Source organism: Zosterops lateralis (genome assembly GCF_965231275.1).
Source record: "Zosterops lateralis genome assembly, chromosome: 28".
NCBI lineage: Eukaryota > Metazoa > Chordata > Aves > Passeriformes > Zosteropidae > Zosterops > Zosterops lateralis.
Window position 1 is genome coordinate 2,085,490 of NC_139788.1, and position 23,725 is coordinate 2,109,214.

Sequence of the window (23,725 nt, forward strand, 5' to 3'; positions counted from 1 at the left end):
CCAGAAGCCTTATTACGGAAAACAGAATAAAACTCCAGCGACCAGCAGAGCACGGCGGCTCGGAGACACCCGGCCCCGCTCCGGGCGGTCGCTGTGGCCGCTCTCGCCTCCTGCCCACAGGAGCTCCGGGCCGCGAGTGGCGGGGAACCGGGGCCGGCGGGGGCACAGCCCGGGCAGGGTGCGGTGGGCCCCGGAACCGGCGAGGAGAGCAGGGCAGAGCGCAAAGAAAGAGGGCACAGCGCCGGTGTCGGCTTCTCCTTGGGCAGGGAGAGGGACGGCGAGACCGCCCGGAGGGGAGCGAGGCGGTCTTGAATGGGGCGAGACCGGCCTGAATGGGGCGAGACCGGCCTGAAGGGAGCGGGAACGCCCTGAGGGGAGCGATACTGCCCTGAGTGGGGCAAAACCGCCCTGAGGGGAGCGATACTGCCCTGAGTGGGGCAAAACCGCCCTGAGGGGAGCGATACTGCCCTGAGTGGGGCAAAACCGCCCTGAGGGGAGCGATACTGCCCTGAGTGGGGCAAAACCGCCCTGAGGGGAGCGATACTGCCCTGAGTGGGGCAAAACCGCCCTGAGGGGAGCGCGGGCGCCCTGAATGGGGCGAGAGTGCCCTGAATGGGGCGAGACCGGCCTGAGTGGGGCAAAGCCGCCCTGAGGGGAGTGAGACCTGCCTGAAGGGAGCGAGAACGCCCTGAGGGGAGCAAAGCCGCCCTGAGGGGAGCGAGGCCGCCCTGAATAGAGCGAGGCCGCCCTGAGGGGAGCGCGGGCGCCCTGAGGGAACGAGGCCACCCCTGAGGGGAGCGAGGCCGCCCTGAGTGGGGCAAAACCGCCCTGAAAGGAGCGCGGGCGCCCTGAGTGGGGCAAAGCCGTCGTGAGAGGAGCGCGGGTGGCCGCAGGGGAGCGCGGCCGCGCTGAGGGGAGCGCGGGCAGCCGGAGAGGAGTGAAGCCGCCCTGAAGGAGAGCGAGGCCGCCCTGAGGGGAGCGCGGGCGGCGCGCGCGCCCCGGCGCGAGGGGGGCGAGGCCCCGGCCGTTGCCGCGCCGCCGTCGCCCCGGTAACGGCGGGGAAGCGCCGGCGCCGTTAAAGCGCAGGGCGCAGGCGCGGGGCCGGGGCAGGCGCCGTGCGGCTTAGATGGCGCACTACAAGGTAGGGGGGAGCGCGCCGGCGTGGGCGCGGTGCCGCTCTCGGTGCCGGCAGCGCGGAGCGGCGGGCCGCACACCCACACCGGCCCGGCCCTTCGTGCCGCCGCCGCGGCGGAGAGCGGGACCGGCCCGGGCCCAAGGGCCGCCTCCGCAGCCCAGGCGGGGCGCGCCGCCGATCTGACCCGTGTGGGCGTCCTCCCTCAGGCCGCGGACTCCAAGCGGGAGCAGTTCCGCCAGTACTTGGAGAAGTCGGGAGTGCTGGACATGCTCACCAAGGGTAAGTGTCCGGTGCCGCCCGGGGGGCCGGCGGGCGCTCTCCGCGGGCGTTGCGGGCGGGTGCCGTTCCTCTCAGGGTGTCCCGCGGCCGTCCGTCCGTCCGTCCATCCCGGGGGCTGCCTTGCCGCGCTCTCTCTCTCTCCATCGGCTTCCCGCCTCGCCTCGCCCATCGCTTTTTCTCCTCAGTCCGGCGAGGCGGCCGGCAGAAGAACTCGCCGGGAAAGTTGTGGCCTGGCGGTGGAGCCCGAGCAGCGCGGCGGGGCCCTGGAGCCGGGCCCTGGAGCCTTCCCCCCGCACCGCCGCCCTGCCCGGGGCTCCCCTGGAGGTGCGTGCGGCACGGGAAAACCCGGCCTTTTGGAGCCTTGGTTTAGAAGAATTAAAGGCTTTAGTTAAAATAAATGTTGCTGAGGTAAGGTAGCTAAACTTGCCTTTTGTTAACAGAAGCTAGACTGAAGGAACTGATAAAACATTGAAGGAATTGATAAATTATGGAGCCTGTGAAACTGGGCTTTTGCATCCTGAATAATCAATAGACCCCATGAATACAATACAATCATAAATCAAACAGTCCTGGAAAAAACAGGATTTAGCTGTCACTAACACTAAAGATTAAAAAGTCAAAGAGAGGAAGACCCATCTTACTTCATCATTTTGGGACCCCACCCTATAAAAAAGTCCACCGACCCATTTTAAAGAACAAACTCCCCATGTTTAATGGCTTTTTGGGCTAATTACCATACAGAGCGGGGAATGGGATGTACCAGAGTTATGAACGTGCATTTGTGTTTTGGGTGTTCAATACTCCTGGACGTAAAAGCCCCTGTGACCATCTGTGGATTGAGGTGTGTATTGGGGAGCGATCCCTGGCATCGTAATAAACATAAATAAACATACACTTTCTAACTTTAAACTGTTAGAGAGTCTTTGTCTGTCATAGTTGGGTATTGGTATTAGACCAATATCCATAGTTTTATAATAATTCTCTTTCACCGCTCCTGGTGTGTTGGAGACCTCTCTTTTTCCGCCAAAGTGCTTCTTTTTAATCCGTGCCATATTGGTTAATTTATTTTCTTTCAATGAGTGCTTTTTTTTTTTTTTTTTTTTTTTTTTGTAAGTTCTGGGGGTTGTTACTCTGCCGGAGCTCCACAGAGGAAGTCAGTGCTCGAGGTGAAATAACTCCAGATGTTATCTTAGAAAGACTTTAATTGCTCTCCCTTTCTTGGGTGGAGCTTAGTGCTTTTTCTAAAATGAATGAAACTAGTTCTGGAATAATGGCTCTCCTTGTCATGATGCTAAACTTGACACGTGTGACTCAGTATCTTTGAAACCCTTCGAAAACCTTTTTGAGAACTTTCTAATAGCGTGTAGCAAAAATCTGTTAATATTAAAAAAATAATATTCTGTTAATATCGAAAACATGCCGTTTAAAGAGGGAGCAGCAGATCTAGGATGCCAAGGGAAATAGCTGCTGCACTAAGACTCTTGGCCTGGTGTGTGAGTATAATTTGATTTTTCAATCGCAATACCATCCTGTGGGATGGCAAATTAAGTCTTCCAAGCACTGAGGCAGCCTAATTTTGCTTTTAACTTTGGGAGATACTTAACTTAAAACCTGTGTAGTTCAGACATCTGAAACTGGCACATTGTTCCTGTGGGGAGCAGGGAGTGGTTTCTGTTTGGGAACTTTCTGGGTATTTATGTGACAGAGTCTCCAGTTCTGTTGCTGTGTATATGTCTATTTTTATTTAAGTTGTCTGGGTATTGCTGCCTTTAAAGATTATCACTTACTCATTTAGTAGCTCTTTAGTTTTGTAACTCTAGATGCTCAATGGAGGTTTTGCTTTTATGCTGAAAGTTAAAAAACTACTGATGTCTTGTGGTTGAAAGATGCAGCTTAAGTAGAAGTTAAATGAGGAATATAATTAGAATTTCAGTCTTAATGGCAAAACTAGGCTGCATGTGGAATATGTAAAATTTTTTCAGGCCATTTTGTGTTCTGTGCTAGAATAGCCAAGGACTGTGTGGGGTTAAGAATGAAGAAAATTCTCTTTAGCTGTTACTGGGTGGAATGTTCTGTCCTCTCTGATACAACACACCTGTTGCTTATGTCCAAGGGTACAGGTGAAAATCTTGTGTGAAATGGAAAAATGCAACTTGTGTTCTTTCTGATCGCTGGTACGTGCTTTAAAAACTTCAGAGCTGCATGAACTTCTTGCAATTGTTGAATATTTTCTATTTGCAGTGTTGGTAGCCTTATATGAAGAGCCAGAGAAACCAGATAGTGCACTGGAGTATCCTTTTTCTTTGCTGTCACTTATTTATTGAGACTTCCTGCACAGTGCTGCTTCTGCCTCGTGGGGTGACCTGGACAGGCTCATTTTGAAGCTTTGCATTGAGAACATGACTTTTCTCAATGCATTTTACCTAATAATTCCATTTTCACGAGCTAACAGTCTGACAGGATGCAAGAGAAGTGGGTATTTCAGTAAATCGGTTATGAAGCCAAGTTATTTCAGAGTGTTGTAGACCTGCAGCATTAGATTTGAGTACCTGCGGTGGGTTCTGAAGTTTGCTTTTTCACACTTCCTTTTTCTGGTTTTGTTTGTTTATTTTTAAATACACAAAGAAGGGGGGAACGAGTGTATTTTGTGTCTTGCCCTTTTTAAACTACCTCCATTTTGGGGTGTTGCTTCTTTTTTAATTTCTTTTTTAACTCTTCAAAACATCTGCAATTAAGAAAGGGGTAGTAACACATAAAAATTTGTACTGATATCTTGTGTTTGTTTCTTTATTTGTTTTTAAGAAATATAGCTATGAATTTAAAAACCTCTCTTGTTTTGGTAACTTTTTACCTGTAATAATCTCAATGGTTTTTACTGCAATTTTCACCATGTGTGCTTTCAGTGTTAATTTCAACACGGGTGTTAAAACTAAAATGTAGTTATATAACAGAAGAAATACTTAACATCTAAATATCAGTTTTCTGAAGCATCATCTGGGAGCTTCAGCTCCTGAGAATCCAGAAATAGAGGCACTTCGCTTGGAAGTGGCAGAGATGAAAGAAAAATATGAAGCTGTGCTGGAAGAAAATAAAAAACTGAAAACCAAGGTAAAAGTCTGCTTGGTGTTTCTCTATATTTCCATACTACACAACAAGAAAAAAATTTTAATTATTTAGAACAGAGCTAACTTTTTTTTCCATTAGAATAACTGATGTTGTTGCATTGTTTAGCCTCATGACTGAGAAATGCTGATAGAATTCATTGTAGTGAAGTTTATTTTTTTTTAATGGAACACTTCTTATAGAATATAACAAAATATTGCTAAACTAGGGACTTTATTTATTTAGGGAGAGTTTATTATCATTTCTAATAAGTTGTATTGAGTCTCCCCTGGATGTGTTTTAGTTGCCTGATATTATGTAGATCATGTTTTCAGGACAGTTTTTCCAAAACAAGGTAATGTATCCACTATAAAGCCTTTCAAAAGACAAATTGAAGGAGGAATATTATGTATTACTTTGTGTCACTTGGCACAGACTTACACATGGCAGGGGCACTTAGATCAGTGTGGAACAATAATTTGTGCTTTTTTTTTACCTGAAATGCTCCTGGTATTTATCTGAAACAATGAATCTGAAGTGCTGCCTCAGGCAGGGCCATTCTTTGATGGACACAGCCACCTCAATTTAATTCTGTGACAAAGGATTCTTGGGCCATCTAGTAATTCTCCTTCTCTGTTACCCATTAGGAGTCTTTAGTTTTGTTTATTTCTTACTAGGAAATATGGCAAAGAACAGAATTTTAGGCAGAGTAGCAATAGACCAGCCACTTGTTTTAGCAGACTTAAAAATGCAGCTGATAGTAAATAGACAGATGAGAGCAGAGTAATCTGTTTAAAGAAGTCAAAACTTATTGCAGGAAAGTAAGTCTTTTGTTCTTTGTTGTTTAAATAATAACCTCTGTACATATTTTCCAGTATTAGTGTTTTATTTTTTTTCCTGTTCTTTACTCTATGATTGCTGCAATTTACTGTTGCTGGTAGGAAGGAAAACATGGATATTTTATTTTTAATTTTTTATTTATGCTTTTAAATTTAATTTTTTAGGTACTTTTTTTTAATTCACTCTACACTTTGCAGAGGGTAGGAATATTAATTGATTAAACTGAACCATATTTCGGAGAGATGGCCCTAATTTTTGAACTGTTTTTGAAGCTTGAACTTTTATCTTTAATACCACTGAGGTCAAATGAACAACTTTGTATCTTTCTTTGGTACAACTTTACAAGTAAAAGTCATATTTAAGTGTGTAATTGCCCAGGCTGTACTCTCCAGAAAGCATAATTGAGGCTGGAATGATTACAAGAAATGTTAGGTTTGATACTATTGCAATGAGAGTGACTGTTTCACTGAAAGCTTATAGGACACTAGTCACTATCAACTGCTATTTAAAATGAAAGTACTTAATGATACTTGTTGGAATAAGAAACAGGGAAAAGTTAAGGACAAGACATATGCTTTAAAGTGCATTTTAAAATCCACTTTGTGTTGGCTGCATGGTTATACAGTGTGAGAAATGGATGTTTTGGGAAAAGGGTTACTTGATTGCCTGACTTAAAAATGGACTTGTATAAGGATGAGTGAGTTGAAATGCACAAAGTAAATGGGACAAGTCCAGACCATACATTTTCCTTCACTTGTTAATATATAGAGTTTTACATGAAATATTGTAACTAACTGAATTCCTTTCTTTAAATCCACAGCTGGCTCAGTATGAATCACCTCAAGATGAGAAGCATGGTGAATAACAGTAGTTTTTCCTTTATTGCCTTGACTTAATAAAGGGCTTCCTGAGAAATGTGGTCTTGTGTGTGTGTGTGTGTGAACTCTGCACTGTCTACTTTGTTACTTCATCCTACTAAAGAATGTATTCCCATGAGCACGCAGGTGCCATGGCAACTGCTGAGTTAAGTATACTGACCAATACAGCTTGCTTTCTGTGTTTAACAAAAGTTAACAACACTTAATCATAACTTTTAGATAATTGTGCTTGCCAACTTCATGTAATTTTTCACACTGTGGTCAATGGTCCTGTTGAACTGCTGATCTCTTTGTTTTCTTTTAACTGAAAGGGGTGACATGACACTGATGGACCAACTGTAAATTAAAGCAGGACCTTCAAATTTACTCAGCACTGAGGTGAGAGTTCTACTGAAGCTGATAGGGTAACACTTTACTCAAAAGGGCATAAAATGAGCAAGTGCAGTTAAGTGATGGATGTAGCACAATGTTGAAATGCAGTATCTACTGAACTTACACTTTAATTTGCACGAGGAGTTCCTTTTCCCATGCAGTTCATGTCTCTGCTCCCACCTCAGAAACTTGGGCTTTGAAGAGTTGATCCAGATATTGCCTGTGCAGTTCTGAATAGAATACAGAATTCTTATTTGTGGTGATAGTCCTGTGTAATTGGAGTGGCACATCTAAGACTACAGTGTGGAGACTTCTGCTTTCTGATTCACCTAACAGAGAAAATAAAATCCAAGTGGGGTGGGATGTGGGTGTGACTTTTGATTATTCATTTTTGCCTATGTTTCCTTTCCCCTTTCTCTGAATTGGTTTTGTGAGTCTTCTGAAATGCAAAGTAGGCCATTATTAAAACAAAAAAGTAATAATATTTTAAAGAGCTGCATTAGTTTCTTACCCTAAAACCAGGTACTTTAAAGGCAGCTGATGACAGGAAAAATAAAGGAAGAGGGAAATGAAATGCAGTAATTGTATAATGTATTAGATTTTTTTGGCTGTTAGTCTGCAAAACCCACCTTAAAAATAAGGAAGTTAAACTACCTTGAAAATGCGGTAGGATGAATCAGAACTTTGTTAGTCATTGTAATCAAGGGCTAGTGAATGTAATAATTACTTACCTCACTTTTGTATCTATTGGCCTGAACAGACCAGAAGAGAGGTAAAATGAGGGGAAAATACTATTTTAAGCCTGTAAAGCATTAATTAGGAAAAAAAATGCCCTGAACCAACAAACCAAAGCCAAACAAGAAAGACAAAAATTTCTTCAACCTCAGGAACAAGGGACATGAATTTAAGCTAGAACATTAAACACAAAGTTGCACCATGTGGAAGCAGGGAGAGGGTGATGCTGTGGGATGGTGTTGTACAGCTGAAGGTGTTTCTGAATAATGTGACTGGCACTTCTTGCTAAAGCAGCAGCAAGGCAGGTCCAGGTGTGTTGCTCACACCATCACAGGCCCTGGACTCCTCACTGGAGCTCTCGGGTGCCAGGGAAGGAATGCAAATTCCACTTTTCATAACTCATTTCCTTCCTTCTGAAAGCCACTTGGATGTCGCGAGCCTTAAATAACAAATGTTTGCTAAAACTTCACCTCAGTACCTGCTGAAGAAAATTAATGACAGTTTAATGGAAACTCTTGCTTCTCAAGGTAATGGTTTCCCCGGTTCACTGAAAGCTTATGGGACACTAGTCACTACCAGCTGCTATTTAAAATGAAAGTACTTAAAGATACTTGCTGGAATAACAGGGAAAAGTTAAGGACAAGACACTATATGCTTTAAAACGCATTTAAAAATCCACTTTGTGTTGGATTTGTGCCTGGAGGGAAGCGGGAGGGGCCGGGCTCTCTCTGGAGCTGGGCTGGGGCGCGGGCACGGCGCGTTCCCGGTTGTACCGAGCGGTGCGCGCTCCCGCCGGCCCGAGCCCTGCGCGCTCCCGCCGCTCCCGGGGCCGCGCGCGCCCCGCCCCGCCCCTCCCGCTCACGTGCGGCGGCGCCGTCAGGTGACTCGGGTCGTCTGACCGGAGCCTTCCTACCTCGCTGGGCAGCGCAGGCCAATCAGCGGCGCCGCAGCCTGACAGCCGCCAATCAGCGCCGCGCGGGGCGGGGCCGGGCCCGCAGAGCAGGGAGGCCCCGGGCCGGGCGCTGGCGGCTGAGGGGCGGCGGGCCCGGGCGGACATGGCGCTGCAGTTCGGCGGGGCGGGCGCGCCGGGCACGGCCGAGGAGCCAGCGCTGGTTGGGGGGAGCTTCGGGGCCGCCGACTCGTTCCCCAAGGACTTCGGCTACGGGGAGGAGGAGGAGGAGGCGGAGCTGGAGGGAGGCCCGGGGCCCGGTGGGCCCGGGGGCGGCGCGGGCGGGCCCGGCGGCGGCGCGGGCGGGGCGGACTCCAAGCCGCGGATCCTGCTCATGGGGCTGCGGCGCAGCGGGAAATCCTCCATCCAGAAGGTGAGGGGCAGCCGGCGGCCCCCCGCCCCTGCCTGCCGCGCTGCCTCTCCGGCGCCGAGCTGGTTCTCCCTGCCCTGCCCTGCTGCTGCTGCTGCTCTTCGGGCAGTTCCTACTTTTGTTATTGTGGGCCCCTGTGGCGAAGTTGGAGCGGCTGGAGCCTCCTGCTTAAAGACGTTTGCTTTCCAGAATGGACTCTGATCATCTACCCTAGAGAGGAAGGTTGGGTAGCATAGGTTGTAGCTTTTGTGTTTCTTCACTTTTAAGGCTTCAGGAGTAAAAAGTGAAGGTACTGGTGTGGAATTTACCATGAGCTGTTTTCCTATACAGGACAGGTGTGTGGTATTTAGGTAGTGGTTCCTCTGGGAAGAAGACTTGAGCTGTTGTTCTGCCCTTTGATGCTTTGAAAGTGACTTCTGCTTTTGTGTGAGCAGAAAGAGCCTCTGGTTTTCTTTAGTTTGCTGGGCGGAATAAACGAGTCACTTGTCAGGGAGGAAATACAACAGTTCCGGTGCCTCAGGTTTGGTGGTGGCTTCGTGAAGTCACTAGAGTTTCTTAATAAAAATAAGACAAAACTTGACTTTTCATCTGCCCCGTAGCTCGGTAGGGTTGTAGCACTCAGAGCAATCTTTGTTCCTCTGCGAATTTTATGTTTGCGGTCCCTCTTGTGAACTTTTTCGGGCGATGTTTTTATGGGAAGATGTTACTAGTGAAATGTGTTAGTCTCAGCTCTAGCCTTAAGGGCCTGGGATTTGTTTCAGATGCGAGTGTGAAAACCTGCAGAGATTTCTCTAAAGGTTTTGTGCAGAGAAGCCTTTTTGGACATTGCAGTATGGCAGGTATGAATCTGCTCCTTTTAGCAATATTCTGCAGACTGCTTGGCAATCCATAGGCTGCAGTAAACCACTGAGTTCAGACCCTGTTAGTGAGAAATCTTTCCACTGTGCTGTGCTGAAATCCAGGGGCAGACTGGACTGTTGTTGCTTTTTAGCCTTATCAGTTTTTCCCCCATTATTTAGGTCAAATGCTCCCACTGTATGTACAAATGCACTGTTTTCCCTGCAAGTCGTTTTCTGACTCTTACTCATGTGAATTATTCATTGTAGACTCTTATTACAGATCTTATTGTATTATCCACTTTTGAAAAAAAACTGAACCCTAAAAGCTGGAAGAAGACAGGAGCTCCAAATTACAGATAGATTTTTTTTTTTAAGACATTACAAGTCTTTTTATAGATTTAGCTTTTGGACTTTTTTTTATGGCCAGGATTGGTAATCTTCAATTTTTTTAGGGCCTATTCTAGTGGTTGTACAGGAAAGGAATAATGTCATGTTGAATGTGCAATAAGAGGATATAGAATTTATCTTTTGCCAGTCAGTTCCCAGTCTTACTCAGGAATTGGGAGCTGTGATTCTGGTACCTGGGAGCTCATTGTGATGCTGCCTGAGCAAACTATAATATCAAGAAATTTCTTATTAACAATGTTTTTGCTCTTAAATCTCTCAAGTTTAAAAATGGTCATAAAACCCTTCTGTCTGGGTTGATCCCCTTGCTAGAAAACAGGGGGAGATGCAAGATAAACACTGTTGGTAAAGCACTGGCTTTGTGATTATCTAGAAATTTCTGTGGAAAACCATGAGTTATTAAATCATTTCATGCTTCTACTGACAGCACTATTGACAAGAGATCTCTCACGAAAGGAAAACCCACAATTCTAGGGAGGGGCTCTTTATTCCCCATTTGGTCAACTGGGTTTTCCATAGTGGTGTAACCTGTGAATATTCAGTGTAAATTGTAGGTAGATTTTGGGAATGTGGTGTCTGCTTCAGTTAATAAGCAAATTTCTGTGCAGACTTGCATAACTGGATTTACTGATGTAACAGGAAACTGGAAAGAGTTCAGGTGGAGAACATCAATCTGATGAAATGTGCTATTCTGGGAAAAAACAAAAGGAAAAAGGAGGTGACAGTGGTGCTTCCCAGAGACTTATCACCTTTAAACTGAATTTACTAATTCTGTCCTGCTCTTGTGGGAGATGCTGAGCTCCAGAAGAAATGTTGATTTCAGAATACTTTAAAACTATGCAGCAAACCTGGATTAATGCAGTAGAGCTGCTGTGTGTCTAGAACTGTTCTTACTTCTCCATACAAATGTTCTGCTGTTTAAAATTTCATTTAGACCCTTTTCTCCTACGATGTTTGCCCCAAGGAAATAAATTCTTTCCTTTGGCCTTAAGAATCGAGGCTGAAATATTACTTTGAACCTCACTGAACTGTGCTGGGTGTGGAGCTGTTTGTCTTGCAGGTTTTATTTTTGACACTTTGTTGCATCAGGCCTCTAATGGGTGACTTCTGTAACTATGAAACCCTTGAAGAAACCAAAATCACCAAGTTTGCAGTCCCTGTTGTGGGGTTTTTAGGTTTATCAAGTGATGTATATGAAACTTCTTTAATTTTTTGCAGTCTCAGTGTGTGACTGCATTATTCGGAATACATTGTTGGGAGTAACTTTGATTTTTGTCTAGTTGAGTTGTGTTAACACAGCGCTCTCTGTTGACTGTTTTTGCTGTTTTCTGTGCAAGGAAAGGCCAAAATCCCAGTGGGGCTTTTTGAGGTTTAGCAACGAGTGTGTTTGTCATCCTGCAGCTCAGCTGGTTTTTTTTTTTTACCAACTAGTCTGAAATCCTTCATCGTTTCTGCAGTGAACTTTGACAGGAAGTTCCACCTACGTGGGAGGAATTACTTATTTACTGTGTGGATTTCTGAGCCCAGGGAGGGTGGGGAGTCTCTGGAGTCACTGGAGCTGCTCCTCTGGATGCAAATCCTGTGTCATGGAATGGAGATATGGGAAAAAACCCCAGAGACTGAGGATTTTTGGGCACAGGGAATTGCCTGGGGTGACATGTCCTGTGTGGAGCAGGGAGGGGGGATGAGATGACCCCCCTGTGCTCCCTTACAGCTTTAGCCATTCTGGAATTCCCTACTCAAAAAAAGTAAAAACGTTATTACTAGATGGCAAACTACCTAGCTGTTTGAATCTCTGAAACAGATGGTATTTTTGTACACTTCTATTGTAGTTTAGAAACCATTATATTATTTTTTATAGTATAAAAATTATATATTTAGTGTTTTAACACTTGACACCAGACTAAAAGCAAAGTTTCCTTTAGGAATTTCTAAGACTGGAAAGGAAAGGTTCTTAAAAGCTTGCAGTTATTTAATTAACTGGCTTTGCACCAGATCTGAATAGAACAGAATTTGAGAACACTGTGTAGCCTTGCAGGGAAGGAAGGAATAAGTTTGATGTCTGTGTCTTCAGCCAGTAAGAAATTTGGACTTGTGAAAATGTTTAACTGTATTTAGTTGCTTGTTTCTTTTAGGGGATAGGTAATTTCCTTAACTGATTTAGGAAGCTGTCTATTTACCAAAAGGAAGGTGAATATTTTAGAATGGATAAACCTATCTGTAGAATCCAAGTCACAAATCTTTCACTCCTTTCTTCTAACAAGGTAAAATCCAGACTATTATTTGTGTTCTTTTAACAGGTGGTGTTTCACAAGATGTCTCCCAATGAGACTCTGTTCTTGGAAAGTACCAACAAAATCTACAAGGATGATATTTCCAACAGTTCATTTGTGAACTTCCAAATATGGGATTTTCCTGGACAGATGGACTTTTTTGATCCAACATTTGATTATGAGATGATCTTCAGGGGAACAGGTGCTCTAATATATGTTATTGATGCCCAGGTAAATACAAATCACAAGGAAGTTTTATTTTTGCTTTTTGTTTGAAAGGAATGATCGAGAGGATAGTAATTTAGATTTTTAGATAAGCTCATAAAGCTTCTGCTGTGTATGAAGAGATGCATTGACAGTCTGGTGTGTGGATTTATTTTGGTGAAGTGACTGGACTTATGCTAAAAGGGCTTGTACTCTGAACTTAGAGCAGAAACTTTGTAATTCATTCCTGCTAAAACTGATTTACAGGATGACTACATGGAAGCTTTAACAAGACTCCACATTACAGTGTCCAAAGCCTACAAGGTCAACCCAGAAATGAACTTTGAAGTTTTTATTCATAAAGTTGATGGTTTATCAGATGACCATAAAATAGAAACTCAGAGGGATATTCATCAGAGGGCTAATGATGATCTTACAGATGCTGGGCTTGAAAAACTTCACCTTAGGTGAGTTAAAGACTCTGGCAAATGTGATTCATGCTGTTGCTGATATTTATACACATTAAAGGCTTTTAGATGTAATACTGGAACAGCTGGAGCAAGGACTGGGTAGTTTGTTAATATTGAACCAACTTATGTTAATGAGATTCACTGCTGAATTTCCAGACAAACCTCAGCTGTGACTAAAACAGAGCCAGGCTACTGTATCAGATTCCAATCAACAGATTTATAGCCAGAGTTGTGATCATTGAAAGTCTTTCTCGTTCAGGGTAACAGATTTGTTACAAATTTGTCCCTGTGGGCTGGAGGGGCAGGGAAATGAGAGGGGAATTTCTCTGCCTTCCAGCCCTGACCTGTACTGACTGTTCCCTGTCATTAATGGGGTTGGTTCTAAAGGCTTAGTCTGTTACTTGAGATTTGGCTCACTCTTAAAGTATCTTCTAACAGACACGTTTAAAACAAACTATCTTTTCTCTGGTTTTGTTGTTCTTTTGATTCTTGTGGAGCCACTGTCTCTCAATGTTAATGTGAAAAAAGTGGAAGGCTGGGAATGGGACTGGAAGAAATCTAATTAAATATTTTTATACCTTTGTGATAAGCACTCTGTGGGCTAAGTGTGTTCCAACAATATTCAGATTTTTATCTTTGGTCTCCCATCTCTCAAGTTTGAGGAAAATCTGTTTCATGAACTTAGATTCTTTGTGCAATGTCCAGACTTATTTGTGCTAAAGGCAAAAGAGCAGGCCTGAACATTAGAAAACATAACTTTAAGATTTCTATTGCCATTTTGAAATACGCTTGAACCTTCTTTTTCTTTTTTTTTTTTTTTTTTTTTTTTTTTTTTTTTTTTTTTTCTTTCTTTGCCCTCCCTCTTCCTCTCAGCTTTTATTTGACCAGTATCTATGACCATTCAATATTTGAAGCCTTCAGTAAAGTGGTGCAGAAGCTCATTCCACAGCTGCCAACCTTGGAAAATCTACTTAATATCTTCATATCAGTAAGTGTTCATCTAACAGAACTTGGCATGAAATATTCAGAATGGTAAAGCAAGTCCTGCTAAAGATTCCTGGCTAAATGATCTGCCCTTGAGAGATTTGGGTGGCACTCATGTTAGGTGTATTCTGCTGCCCTGGTTTTCTATATTAAAAGCTCTTTAGCACAGCTGAGTTGTGCTGGTGTGTGCTTTGTAGGGTTTCTCTAAATATTGACAAAGTGTAGTTTGCCTGGTTGTAACAGCTGAGGGAAGGTTCCTGCCAGCAGGGAACACTGATTGCTTTGCTAAGGCACTTAGTAGTTTAATGTACTGGCAAGAGAAATTTTTTGATAATATAAACTTAGCTCTCTATTTCATATGACCTGTGAGACTTTGACCCGTATTCTTTTAGTGTTTGCATTTCTTAGGGAATTAATGTCATAGAAATTTGCTGCTGTGTACTTTTAATCAACTAAAATATCACCTTAGAGACAAAACAGTCTCAATTAAATTTTCTGTGAGGACAACAAAGAAAAAAACATTTATATCCAGGAGGAGCTTTGCATCACACATTTCACCCCATGTTGCTTATTTGGTACAGGACTTTTTGTAATAACCTGAGCCAGTGGATAAAGGGCATGTTGACCTTCCCCAGTGTCATGAGGAGTTGTGGAGTGTAATCCTGATGCCAGAAAGATTGTCTGGATGTCCTCAGGACACTGTCCTGGGAATGCAGACAGCTAGGAAGAAGAGATAAGGAATGCTTGTGGTGCATAAATAGAAAAGAAGCTTTGCCAGTAGTTTATATGTGGTAAATTGAACCATAGAAGGTTTCTGAACTTTGTATGAGCACATTCACTTTACAAAAGTGCTCCAGTTACAAATGGCATTGTGCTTTTCCAGAGTCATAATGTGATACTTTTCATGGATTTTTATCTTCAGGAGCTGACTTAGTGGCTCTGCATGTTACACTGCCTGGCAAATGCTTCATGCAGAAACTGAACTTCAAACATAAAACTTCAGAGTCAGCATAGTATTATGAAATATCTCATTTCTGAGCCCAGTCCCTTAAGTGGATGTGAATTATGGCTCTTCTGGAGTTAATAGAAACACAGAAAAGGTGAATTGCTAAATATGGATTCTGGAAGCATAGTAAAATGTAACCTTAATAATGATCAGTTCAATAATAAACTAAAAAGAATTGTAACAGAGTCCCCAGTTTTATTTTTGTCAGCTATGTGATGTTGATATGTACTGTGGCAACAAGGATATTATAAATATAAAGTATATGCTCTAAATCTTGAATCTGTCTCTAAATTGCTTATATTTAAACCATTTTCTGCTACTAAGAATGTGAAAATGTACGAATTCTACTTGAGATTTTAAAAAAATGCAGTTATTTTAAAAAAAATCATCCAAATTCTTTCTCTTTCTGAAGAATTCAGGCATTGAAAAAGCTTTTCTCTTCGATGTAGTCAGCAAAATCTACATTGCAACAGACAGCTCCCCTGTGGACATGCAGTCGTATGAGTTGTGCTGTGACATGATTGATGTAGTGATAGATGTTTCCTGTATATATGGGTAAGTGATTAATACTTTTAGGCAAAAAAAAGTCCTCAGAAGGTGTAGAATGGGTTGCAAACTGTGCAGTTGGTGCTGGTTTTCATGCAGAAAAATGCTGTCAGTTTGTCTTTAGAGCACGTTGGTTCTGTGAGTAACTAAAATAAATCCAGATGATTTGGCAGTATTTATACTTACTTGGTTTGTTTCCCTCCACTCACAGACAGCTTGTCTGACATTTGTAGAAATTGTGTTTCATGTAAAATCTGAATATTGCTGTGTCTTGTTTGGTGTGGTGGGTGCAAGTTCAGAAATACCTGCAAATAACTGGAGTCAATAACTTGCCATAAGTGTCACTTGCAGTGTCATTGTTTTGAGACTTGCTGCAGTCTGAATAAAATAATATTTGTGAGGTCAACTCTTCTCCTGCTGGCTTTCTATGAGGGATGCCTACAGTGCTTATATATCACAATTGACAGCAAAATTATACTTCCCACTGGACTTTTGAAGTGGTAACTTCTCTTAAAATTGTGATTGTGACCTGGAAAATGCTACCAAGAAAATACCACAGCCTTTCATGGTCTGTCTCCTGATCTGGGTTGTGTAACTGTTTGGTTTGGTTTTTTTTTTTTTTTTTTTTTTTTTTTTTTTTTTTTTTTTTTTCAGGAGTGCTTAGAAGTAACTTGCAATCCATCATTTGGTTCTATAGTAATTTAACTAACTCTAATAACTTGAAGATAGAAAACAGAAAGATAGAAATAAATACGTAGAGATAGAAATAAATCTTTTCTTGAAAATGCAGGCTGGTTACTCACTGATATCAGACCTGCACTGCAGGTTTTGCATTTGCTTAGTTCAGTGTGAGTAATATTCTTCTATCTGCATTTAACACTATTTGTCTTGGAAGTTACATGTGCCTGTTTATTAGATTATGGCTTGGGTTAACTTCTTCTTTTTTAGGTTAAAAGAAGATGGGACTGGAAGTGCTTATGATAAAGAGTCAATGGCAATTATCAAGCTCAATAACACAACAGTCTTGTACTTAAAGGAAGTAACAAAGTTTTTGGCATTAGTTTGCATTCTTAGAGAAGAGAGTTTTGAGCGCAAAGGTAAGAGCTTCCCCACCACTCAACAGCTTTTATAGAATATTTTTTATCAGTTATAAACTATTAATGTGACTTTACAAGTCACCTTGATTTTTGTGTGACTAAATTTATGTAGTTTCTTAGGGGAGGATTATTTTGTTTCTATTATTTTTTGGAGGTAGATATAATGAGATTGTATTTAAAATTTTAAATTGTCCTCCTGTCAAAATTACTTGAGTTCTGTCTCTACCCTCTGCTCTAGTGGAATCAGTAGTATGGAGCAATGGTTCTCTGTCCTACTGTTTGATCATGAATATTCTCCTTACATCCCAAATTAGTACCTTTTTTAAAAAAACCTGAGACACTCCAAATAAATACTATCATCAGTAAAACTTTGTTAAATCTTCCAAGTCCAATTTATACTAAATAAATACCACATTGGTTAAATTTTATATTGATTTTGAAGCTGTGTTTACATAAACATACCAATCTGAGCACAGATTTCCCTCTCCTTGGCAGGTTTGATAGACTACAATTTCCATTGCTTCCGCAAAGCCATCCATGAAGTTTTTGAAGTAGGTGTTGCCTCCCACAGGATCTGCAACCATCAATCAAGCACCTCAAATATGAAAGCAGTGACTCACAATGGCACACCTAGGAATGCAGTCTAGGGGAAAGCTAAAGACCTTGGATAGACTTGTCAGCTCTTCACTCCAAAGTTTTGTGGAACAAGAGGAGAGTAGTCTGAAAGCCTGGAGTATGTTTCAGAGAAGAGAGGTCCTAACTGTGGAACAGCAGATTGTAGACTCATGTTGGGCAACTGAAACTACTGTGAAAATACTTGGAGGCCAGTGGAGTTAGAAATGCCAGTTTGAATTCAGCTGTGTTGCAAATGCAGTAGGTTTTCAGTTTGGAGTCCTCTTTTAACAGTCTGTGTCTGACTGATTGCCTGGTCAAAACTTACAAACAATTGAGTTGGGTTTTGTGTGAAACACTGAACAGTCACTTACTTGCTTAACTTTTTAAATTTCTTTTTTTTTAAATTAATCTATAGAATATCCTCTTTTGCTTAAGTTTACCTCCTGTCATGCAAAACCAAAATTGATGTTATTAAGGCTTGTGAAACTCAGGCTTTTTGCTTGCTGAGGCTGGTCTCACAAATCATTCCATTAAGTAGTTCTTGTTCTTGCTGATGTGCTCTTAGTTCTCATCAATTCTGTGCTTGTTAAGTGGATGCAAGGTAGAGAGCTCTGTTCTGGTGATCATGTGTTTGTTTAGAGAACTGACCTGGAGCTTTATTTTAAGAGAGAGTGATACTTTGCTTTCAGACCACACTTCTTGGTAACGTCCCCTTTGATGGAAGGGAAGGATTAAAATCAGAAATAAACTACCTGCTCTCTTTTGCAAAAACATGGATGTCATAAATCTGTGTGATTAATCCTATCCATGAAACAACTGCATGGCTAACTAAACTGAAATGTCTGCCATCTGTTGGAATAAAGCAGCCACTTCCAGCTATTCCCTGGCAAAGAAATGACAAACTTACTGACTTTTGATGGTGGATCTTTCTCCACTCTCTGACTGATAATCAAGACAATTCCTAGCAAAACGTCTGAGGGTGTTACCTGTGCATGGCAATTAATTTCACTGTGCCATAATTTACTAATATAAAAATATTGGACTTTTTAAAGTCCATTGATTCTGTCCTATTGACAAACACCCTCTTGTTTGTCACTGTGCAATCTGACTAGAATAGTGGTTTTTTCTGATTTTGTGAATTCTGCTGACTTTCACACTGTGGGCAGTAGACATGAATTCTTTTAATTTATTGCTATGAGCACTGCAGATTGATTCTGTGCACCAGCCTTGCTGTGCAGGAAGCCCAGCCCTGGCCCAGAAAGACCTTGCCTCCTTTGACCTGTCCCTGTGTCTCTATAGGTGTTGCAAAGCCATTGGACCAACTCTACAAGTCCCACTATAAAAGTTTCTGCAAGAAGAATTAATTGATCTCTGCAGCTGTATTTATGTGGTCAGAAATAACCATGGGACTGCTTCTTGTGCTTATAAAATGAATTTCCACTGATCTATGTAAAAATGAATATTACATGCATTAACGTTGGGGTGTATGCACATACTGTGTAAATGTTTTTTTTGTTTTTATTTTTGTTTTTTTTTTACAGCAGGAAACTGGAATTCCAAGTGCTCTAGGTCTGTTCTCTTAAATCTAGGCTGAGCCCCTTTTTTGCTAATGGAACTGCAGAGATTTTTTTTTAGCCAAGTGCTGCAGGCTCATAAGATTGGGTTTTGTAGTCTGCAAGCACTATCACAGTTCAAATTCTGAAGGTAAGAGGATGAGCAATTGGCAAAATAACAGGAAGAAAGAAATCCCCATTTGTGTGGTGAGTTTTCCATGTTCAAAGTATGCATATGTTCTTTTTCTTTTCACCCACTACAGGATTTTGTGCTAATAAAATATAAAAAAAAAATCAAACTGTAACACTGTTGTGTCTGCTTGTCTTTATAGACAAAGGTCTATAAAGGCCTATGTGGTTAAGCAAACTTTTAAAAGCCACGTTATCTTTATGGTACACTTTAAAAAAGTTTAATACAGAATTCCCATTTCATCAGTCTTAGCTTTCATCTTAATTAAAAGCTGACTCAGAATTGAATACTCAATTTTCAGGTGATGACTCTGGACAGTAAAGGCATACAAGTGATTGAGTGACTTGTCTTTCTCATTAATACAGAGCTTTAGACTGAAATTCTGCCTTCTGGTGTGCATGCTGTGGTGGTTTTCTGTGTTTTAATTTGTTGGGGTTTTTTTTGGTCATCATTTACCTTTTTCTTGAACAGTTGCACCTACTGAAGGTAAATGGTAGCATCTCAAAAAATAAAACTGCCATTTTCACCATTACCTGCACAATATTAACTCTAAAAGTTAAATTAGTCTCAGGTGAGGAGTACACTATTTCTTTATTTTACTGAACTAAGTCAGATGCTGTTAGACAAGGAGAGTGTTAATAACCTGTTGCTGCTTTAAGTGAGACAGATTTTGGCTTCTGAAATTTTTATAGTGCCAGGGAGAAGGAAGAATAGGAATTAGCTTTTACTTCTTCCTTGTGCAGGAACTTGTCTCCACTTCTGCTGTAGGGAGAGATCCTATTAGAGAAAAAGGAAGGCAGTATTACAGCATCCCCAAAAAAAGCACTGAACTTGTAGAGGAAACCATCAATTTGGGCTTCACTTTTCTGCCTTTTTTTCCCCCCTTTTTCCTCCTCTGAACCTGTAATGGTGGGGTGTTCCTTGATTTTTTTTTTTTTTGCAGACAGCTGAGGCTGTGTGCTTTTAAGGAGAAGACAGAGGGAGGGCACAAGGCAAAGTGGTAACCCACCTGCCCAGAGAAGGAATAAATTCCTTTCTGTTGAAGAGTAAAGCAATCCCTTGCAAGGTCCCTCTCAAAGCTCTGCATTGTTGGGGTGTTGCTGATGACTGCCTGAATTTCCCATGGGCAATTATGCCAGCTGTAACACAGGAGAGGGGTGGAGGGAAAGGCCAAGCCTGGGCAGAGGGGGCAGAGTACTCAAAGGTGGTATCTGCTCTTCTGAAAGTCTAAATAAACCTAAACCCATCGTTTAGCTGGAAGACGGAGCCAAACTCCCTCCTCAGTGTGTCTGTTGGTGTGTATCTCACAGACAGCTGCTGTGCCCACAGAGGAGGCAGCGGAGTCTGGCGGGGCTGGGGAACATCTCCAGTCAGAGCAGAGCTCAGCTGGGCTGGGCTGGAGAACACCTCTGGAGCTCACCTGGGCTGGGGGACACCTCCAGCCAGAGCAGAGCTCACCTGGGGGCTGGAGAACACCTCTGGCCAGAGCAGAGCTCACCTGGGCTGGGCTGGAGAACACCTCCGGAGCTCAGGTAGGCTGGAGAATACCTTCGGCCAGAGCAGAGCTCATCTGGGCTGGAGAACAACTGCGGCCGGGGTGGAGCTCACCTGGACTGGGCCGGAGTGCAGAGCTCAGGTAGGCTGGAGAACACCTCCAGCCAGAGCAGAGCTCACCTGGGCTGGGCTGGAGAACACCTCCAGCAGAGCAGAGCTCAGCTGGGCTGGAGAACACCTCCGGCCGGGGTGGAGCTCACCTGGGCTGGGCTTGGCTGGGCTGGAGAACACCTCCGGAGCTCACCCTGGCTGGACTGGAGAACACCTCTGGCCAGAGCAGAGCTCAGGTAGGCTGGAGAGCACCTCCGGAGCTCACCTTGGCTGGGGAACACCTCTGGAACTCACCTGGGCTGTAGCACACCTCCGGAGCTCAGCTGGTGTGGAAAACACCTCCGGCCACAGCTCAGCTCAGGTAAGGAACCCTTCCCTCGGAGCTCCCGGTGCGAGCCCTGCCCGGCCCGGCCGGTGCCGCTCTGTGCCCGGGCAGGACAGAGCCGGGACGGGCCATCCCCGGCTGTCACTGCCCGAGGGGACGGGCTGGGGACGCTGTGACAGCCCCAGGTGCCGGGGCTGTGTCCGCTCGGGGCGAGTACAGCCGGACAGACAGGGCTGGGTGAGCGGTGTTCCCTCCTTCAGGAAAGGTTTTGTGTTCCCTTCGGTGCGGAATAGCGGCTTGGAGTTTTGGGCCTGGAGCACCCGCTCGCGGTAGACGGCGCTGTGGTAACGCGGCTGCAGAGAGTTTAAAAACTGCTTCGTTCCTGCTGCTGGGCCTTTCCTTTCCTTTCCTTTCCTTTCCTTTCCTTTCCTTTCCTTTCCTTTCCTTTCCTTTCCTTTCCTTTCCTTTCCTTTCCCTTTCCCTTTCCCTTTCCCTTTCCCTTTCCCTTTCCCTTTCCCTTTCCCTTTCCCTTTCCCTTTCCCTTCCCTTTCCCTTCCCTTTCCCTTCCCTTTCCCTTCCCTTTCCCTTCCCCTCTTCTTCTCCCCTCCTTTCCTTTCCCCTTCAAAAAAGGAGTTCCAGAGGTGCCTTTTCTCAATGCTGGTGGGGTTTTTTTTGAGGTTTACATTTAGTAAAAATCTCTTGCCCTGCCTGTATAAACAAGCTGGAATTGAAGGCCGTGCTAATGAAGTTTATTTAGGATACTGAATTTGGAGATGTCAAAAGACTGTGACAAATGAGGGGCTGGGGCAATGAGCAGCTGTGAAATGTAACACTGTTGGGTTTGGAGCTGGGAATGGTAGCCCTGGATTATCTGGGGAACAAGAGGCTGAAGAGTCTCATGGAAAATAAAAGTGTCTAAAATAAAAATCCCTAATTATAAATCAGTGCTTTTAATTTTTTAGACACCTGTGCTATATAGTGAAAATAATTTTCTTTGTTATCATCCTAAAAGGAAAAAAGCTGTCACTTTTGGGGTTCAGGGTTATTTGATTGACTGACTCATGTTGAAACACCAAGTAATATTAAACTGTCTGTAGTGTGGATTTGTTTCATTTTTTCTGGCTTGCAGTGAGTGAATTGGTTATTCAGTGCTCCCCTGTGATGTAAAGATAGTTTTTATTCCATGCCCTCTAGATGGCTGTCTTGTTCTCTTTGGGAGAATATCACACAGGGTCTGGTGGAGCTGTAAGGCAGAAAGTTTATCTAACTACTCTCAGTTTTTACACATTTGTGTATTTGCAGTGTACTTTAACATTTATGAACCAAAATTATGATATTTGACTATTGAAAACCTTCTGTGAACCACTATCTGCTTCTGGGCAGGAGGTGGATGAGTATTAACTTATTTCAGAGAATTGAAAGTATTTCCTAATAAACTTTCCAGTATGTCAAAAAGCTGCTAATTTATTGCACGAGAAAACTTCTGTAAATGATAATATAACTGCCAAACAGCAGCTTAATAAAACCATATATTGAAACTGTGGAAATTTAGAATTTAAAGGCTTTAGTATATAGTAATATATATAAAGCAAGATGGAAAATTTAGGGATGTAGGCCAGGTTCTTCTTTAATCTTCTTCTTCATGGGTTTGGGTGGGTTTTTTTCTAATTGGGTGAAAGGGTCCGCACTGGGGTGGTCAGTTATTGGGTTAAAAATATAAATAATGTAGGTGTCACATTGTTATTGGGTGATTATTGCTTAAATACCATGGAAAGAGTTAGAGATGGGGCTGTTTCCTACCTTGTTGGCTGGAACTCAACTTTTGAGACTGTATTTTAGATAAGAATTAATAAATATCTGATTCTGAACATGAGAAAAGTGAGTCTCCTGTGTTTTAACAGAAGAAAAGAAGATAAAAAAACCAACAGGAAGGAGCAGAAAAGGATCCAACTCCACAGTGGGAGTGAATTCTCCCCACAGAAAGAAGGAGCTGAGCCCAGCCCAAATCTCTGGGGGTCTCTGCACTTTCCAAGAGATGAATCTGCAGCCTCCTCTCACCTTGGCCACTTCTTGTCTCTCCTCAGTGTCCTCATCACCATCTCTCAGGCAATAAATGGCAGAAAAATCCCAGAGAGAAAGAAAAGAAAAAAAAAAAAAAAAAAAAAAAAGAAAAATTCCTAACCTCTAACAGTGATGAAGGTATTTACTTTTTACTGTGTTTCTTTTGTTTCTAAATGTTTTTACATATATATTTTTTTCCTGCTTCTGAGCAACCAAAAATGGAATTTCCTCAGTGTCAAGTTCCCTCCCTTTGACTGCAGCACTGATCTTTAAGGTATTTAGAAATTACTGTCTTTAATTGCTGTTAAAGACAATTGTTCAGGGATGATAACTTACCTGATTTAGCATTGATTAAAATAATTGCTTTCTGGAAAAGACTCCCTTATAAGTTAATGCTTCTTAAGGTTATTGAAGATCCTTCTGCTGGCACAAAGAATGATGTCAGTTTGCATAAGTGACAATTAGCACAGTCAGTGAGAAAGTGACTGCCTTGATCTGCCTCTCCTGCATACAGAATCACAGAATTAAATAGGATGGAAAACACAGTTGGTTGGTCAGTTCAGTTTAAAAAAAAAAAAAAAATCAAAAGTCAGAGATGAGTCTTTCCAGATTAAGGAAAAAAAATGTCACAAGGTTTGCCTCTGCTTTTATTGAATTATTAGTTTTTATAGAATTTTCAAGTCTACCGTATTTAAATGTATTTCCAATGAAGTGGATGGCTTGGTACTAATATTAAAAAACTTCAAAACCTTCATTTGCTTTGACTTTCAGGCCTTACATTTTTATAAGTTTTGGTCCATTTGCATCTTGGGGTTTAATTCTCCAATTCCAGCTCCAGGCTGTGAGGTCCCATCCTTCTTGTTCCACTCCTGTTTGTGCTTTTGGGGCTGAG

General features: G+C 42.7%; 2 protein-coding genes across 2 annotated transcripts; both read left to right on the plus strand.

Moving 5' to 3' along the window:
• Positions 1-1,073: 1,073 nt before the first annotated feature.
• MYCBP (MYC binding protein) lies at positions 1,074-6,271 on the plus strand. The gene is made up of 5 exons (XM_083879427.1): positions 1,074-1,141; positions 1,342-1,414; positions 3,656-3,704; positions 4,393-4,522; positions 6,177-6,271. The coding sequence occupies exons 1-5, from the start codon at positions 1,127-1,129 to the stop codon at positions 6,219-6,221; spliced, it is 312 nt and encodes a 103-aa protein (XP_083735553.1). The 5' UTR covers positions 1,074-1,126; the 3' UTR covers positions 6,222-6,271.
• A 2,110-nt stretch (positions 6,272-8,381) lies between these two features.
• Positions 8,382-19,225, plus strand: RRAGC (Ras related GTP binding C). The gene is made up of 7 exons (XM_083879303.1): positions 8,382-8,663; positions 12,205-12,408; positions 12,649-12,848; positions 13,725-13,839; positions 15,254-15,396; positions 16,336-16,484; positions 16,980-19,225. Exons 1-7 carry the CDS (start codon positions 8,397-8,399, stop codon positions 17,129-17,131), a joined length of 1,230 nt encoding a protein of 409 aa, XP_083735429.1. The 5' UTR covers positions 8,382-8,396; the 3' UTR covers positions 17,132-19,225.
• The last annotated feature ends 4,500 nt before the right edge of the window (positions 19,226-23,725 follow it).